The sequence below is a fragment of the Poecilia reticulata genome, linkage group LG9 (genome assembly GCF_000633615.1).
Source record: "Poecilia reticulata strain Guanapo linkage group LG9, Guppy_female_1.0+MT, whole genome shotgun sequence".
NCBI lineage: Eukaryota > Metazoa > Chordata > Actinopteri > Cyprinodontiformes > Poeciliidae > Poecilia > Poecilia reticulata.
In genome coordinates, this window is record NC_024339.1 from 1,469,017 (window position 1) to 1,473,458 (window position 4,442).

Genomic DNA, 4,442 nt, shown 5'->3' on the forward strand with positions numbered 1-4,442 from the left:
CAGATGCTTCAACAATCAGGGCTCCTCAAGTCCTGCATCCTAACTTCAAGCTGCAGAATAAAGGGCCTTTTAGCTGAATATTACAGGTCAGTTACCTGATGACCTCATTATGAAGACAGAACGTAATCACATAGTGAGAGTACATTGAATTCTGCAGTTTTCATTTCTTTTTGAGAATAGAAAAAAAAAATCAGTATTTGACAATCACAACCAATCAATGTGAAATTAGCTGACTCCGACATGGAGTCAATTGATTGGTCTTCAGTTTGAATATTTAATGTTAACTCCCTTGAAGTGAAACATCCAAAGCACTGATCAGTGAGCGCAACCTAAACCAAATCAAACTACATCCGCCTGTGGAGAATGTGAAAACTGCACTGACTTTACTGGTTTCCGTTTGGTTCCGTCTGCTGAGATTTAATACCAGCTCTGCCCTCAACAAGCGCWGCCATTTAGTTAGGAGAGCAAAGTTCCTCTTAGTTAATCATTATCCGCTGCTGCTAATATGGCGTGTCGACTAGCTAGTTAACTAAGGAGCTCAACCCTGGGTTGTCGGGAGGATTTGCACTATTGTTGGTTTTTATTAATAAGTTTGAAGCGGCTCTAAGCCGTCAGCCACAATGCTCGCTAGCGCTGCCAGCCTGACAGTAAACTTACCTCGATACGGTTTCACCAGAGAATACTCCCGCTTCAGAAAATCCTCGAAAAACTCCTGCTGGTCTGCCAGCGACTGCTGCGTCAGAACACAAAAAGCCACCAGGACGCAGAGCAATTCACGGAGGAGATCTAACTGGAACACTGAAAACACTGAACTTCTTCTTAATCGAGCCATGTTTAATTTGCTGACTTTGGCTGCCATCTTTACACTCCCACTTTAAATAAATCACGTGATTCTATTCGCGCCTGCGCGCTGGTTGCTGGGACTCATTTTAAATAACAGGTCAATGCCGCCGCCATGTTGGTCAGGGTCTTTTAAAGCATAAATGTTTTGCAAATATCATTATGCCAATGGGGCTGGAGATGGGCACCAGCACCCCTGCCGACCCCACTGAGGGAAAAAGGGTGCAAGAAAATGGATGGATGGATTATGCCAATGGGTTATGGTCGGATATATATCCCAGACGTGTGTTTATAAAGTATTTTTTGTATTAAGTCCAGCAGAAGACGTATTATTCTGAAATACAGAAAACAGCGAGGTTAGTGCCCGTGGCGCCCCCAAGAGGGGAAAAATTCCTAGTTATCCACAGAGTCACTCTTTAGTGAAAGTTTGTTTTTTTTTCATTATGTGGTGGCCAGGATGAAGTCTGCAAACACATGTCTGAGTGTGCTCCAGATGTTTGTGCATCGTCAGCACCTCTCACAGATCAATATGCAAACAGAAATGGGATTTTTTCATTATGAACTCTATGTAACAATGGTGTCTTTATTGTCAGTGGATTAATTTGGAGTCAGCTCCTTCCTGAGTGGGGTTTCTGKCCCAGACTATCCTGAAGGGTCTTGTAAAGCAGTTGGTTCGATTAATGGACCAGACCTGCTATCGACATATGATAGGAAGTSCCAGATTTCTGTCAGGATCCTGTGAGGAATTACAGTAATGGATTACAGGGTGGTACTATAGTAGCTCCTTGGAGACATACAAAAAGACAAAAGCTGGAATAAGAGAACAAACATGAGGTGTTTATGATCAATCTGGGACCTGGGGTCCTTAGCGCTTCCTGTCCATCTGTGTCTCCAGGGAATATAAGACGCTCTTGCACCAGGAATGCTGGAGAATTCCAGCTGAACCTTGAAACCCGAAACATCACTGTCTAGCACTTCTCCGGACACCCACACACCACCATGTGCGTATGGTATAATCCGCAGCAGAGACAGACACATGCCGCTCTGGGCTGAGTGGGGGGCAGAAACTGTGGCCCGGCTTACTGGGCAGATAGACGTGCAGGGCATTCTGGGCACAGTCGCCTCCTGCTGTGACAGACATCAACTGTAATCCATGTTTGCAAGGTCAAGAGATATTTTGATATCCGTCGGTCACCATGAGCTTTAGCGTTCATCTTTATTAAAACTGTCTACACCTGTTGCAGTGTAAACAATTGGGCGCGAATGTTTCTCAGGGGGATGGGGGGCGGGTATCACTTCTTAYCACCATGCACACCACACACTCCATGGTGTCAGCAGGGCGGCCATGTGTCCCAAACAGGAAGATAGTTTTAAGGGGGGCCTATTGTGTGTTTTCCAGGCACATAGTGCCATTTTGTAGCACAATCAGGTAACTATGTTACCTTCGGTTGGCATAAAAATGCTGTATATTTCAAAGATTTTTTACAATAAATTTGACTTTGCAATTTGACTCTGTGAAATTGGGCCTCTGTCTCTTTAAGAAGCTTCTGTTTTTTCTGACACTTTGGCTTCAGCAAGTCATCACAATAATGTTATTCCGTTATGCAGTCATAAGAAGATCTTTGTAAGTTTGAAATTGCTGCCTACTGTTACTCAGTCTAGCCAATCCATATTTAATCTATTGGTACATTAGTTCTGATACGTCAGATTAAATTTACCAAAATAATATTCTAATTTATTACGTTTCAAATCACTGAATCCAGCTGGTCTAGTCCCTTTCATCATCACAGGTGTATAAACTCAATCAAGCAGTCATGCAGACTGATCTGTTAAACCAGCGGAGTCCAAACTTTTTGTTATGTGGGCAAAACTCAGCAACAACTCAAGGATACTCAATGTTTTTTTCCTTTTAACTAAANGCACATAGTGCCATTTTGTAGCACAATCAGGTAACTATGTTACCTTCGGTTGGCATAAAAATGCTGTATATTTCAAAGATTTTTTACAATAAATTTGACTTTGCAATTTGACTCTGTGAAATTGGGCCTCTGTCTCTTTAAGAAGCTTCTGTTTTTTCTGACACTTTGGCTTCAGCAAGTCATCACAATAATGTTATTCCGTTATGCAGTCATAAGAAGATCTTTGTAAGTTTGAAATTGCTGCCTACTGTTACTCAGTCTAGCCAATCCATATTTAATCTATTGGTACATTAGTTCTGATACGTCAGATTAAATTTACCAAAATAATATTCTAATTTATTACGTTTCAAATCACTGAATCCAGCTGGTCTAGTCCCTTTCATCATCACAGGTGTATAAACTCAATCAAGCAGTCATGCAGACTGATCTGTTAAACCAGCGGAGTCCAAACTTTTTGTTATGTGGGCAAAACTCAGCAACAACTCAAGGATACTCAATGTTTTTTTCCTTTTAACTAAARCACCAAATGTTTTACTGATMATTTTTTCTCTGCTCAACAACAACAACYAAGCATKAACTATTTTAATTCCACAAAGAAAATAGTCAGATTTTCTTTTGTAGGAAAGGAATGTGTGAATCATTCAAAACTTCAAAAAMATTTCTCTGCTGAAAGAAAGGCAGCCACTACTAAATTGTTTTGGGCCTGACTGAAACTGAAAATCTTTTCTCAGCAATAAAAACATGATTTCGGTCTCTCATTATTTGAAAACTTTTTTAAGAGTTTTGTCCAAACTGAATTTGTTGAGACAAATTGGTTTCATTAAGGGGTCACACTAAATCTGGTACCTCAAATGGCAAATGGACGCCCCTGTATTAAATCCTATTGAATCGTGATAGATTGTGTCTGGGTYCTATGCCGTTGTAAGTGTCTGCATTTTTGTTTCCATTATGTTTGTTAAGATTTTTAGATTATTGCAAAGTAAGCTCACACATTCTTGGATCTCTCTGGTGGATCCTTGGTGGATTTTTTTTTTTGGAATAATCAATCAGTGGTGATACAATATCTGGGTATCTCTTGCTACTTCTGAAAGTTTTGCAGTAAAAGGTTATTTTGCTTACTATTTAACCTGTGGAGGGATAAAATATGTACCGTGTTGGACTAACAGACTGTTTGCTCAGCTAATAGCCTGGAAATAACAGTTAAAGATGGGGTGGGGGGGCATTTCTGCAGACAATCTACTCCATGTTTCAGCAGATTTTAYTGAATGCCTTTAAAACAAGCTGCTTGAAGTGATGGAGAGCTCTTAGTCCTCCTAACAACTCATCCACCTGTCTTTTGTTTGAGCTTTCAGAGGCTCAACACTGTAAACTCAACACTTTCAGCATAATTAAGAGACGCTGGCACACTGTTGCTAATTTTCTGGAGTAGCAACAAAGTCGATCTTTTTAAGGAGAAGCAAACTCTGCATTTGCAAATTTTGCTCAACGTTCATTGGGGTTCCAGCGCTCTGCATCTGTGACATGATGCTGACTGTTCCTTCCTCTCTGATGAACTTTTCAGAAACAGGAAGTTTAGCAAAAAATAAAGAAAAAAGAAAAAAGAAAAGCTGAAACTGACACAAACAAGACACTAACTGTATATAAAAATTAAGGGATGCTGTTGTATTTTTCACAAAGTATGTC

General features: G+C 40.4%; 1 protein-coding gene across 1 annotated transcript in view; it reads right to left on the reverse strand.

Moving 5' to 3' along the window:
• Positions 1-881, reverse strand: part of lman2lb (lectin, mannose-binding 2-like b) — a 6,631-nt gene extending 5,750 nt beyond the window's left edge. Inside the window, exon 1 of the mRNA XM_017306523.1 lies at positions 658-881. Coding sequence (XP_017162012.1) covers positions 658-859 — 202 coding nt within the window. The 5' untranslated portion in view covers positions 860-881. The remainder of the gene's footprint in view (positions 1-657) is intronic.
• Positions 882-4,442: the final 3,561 nt, after the last annotated feature.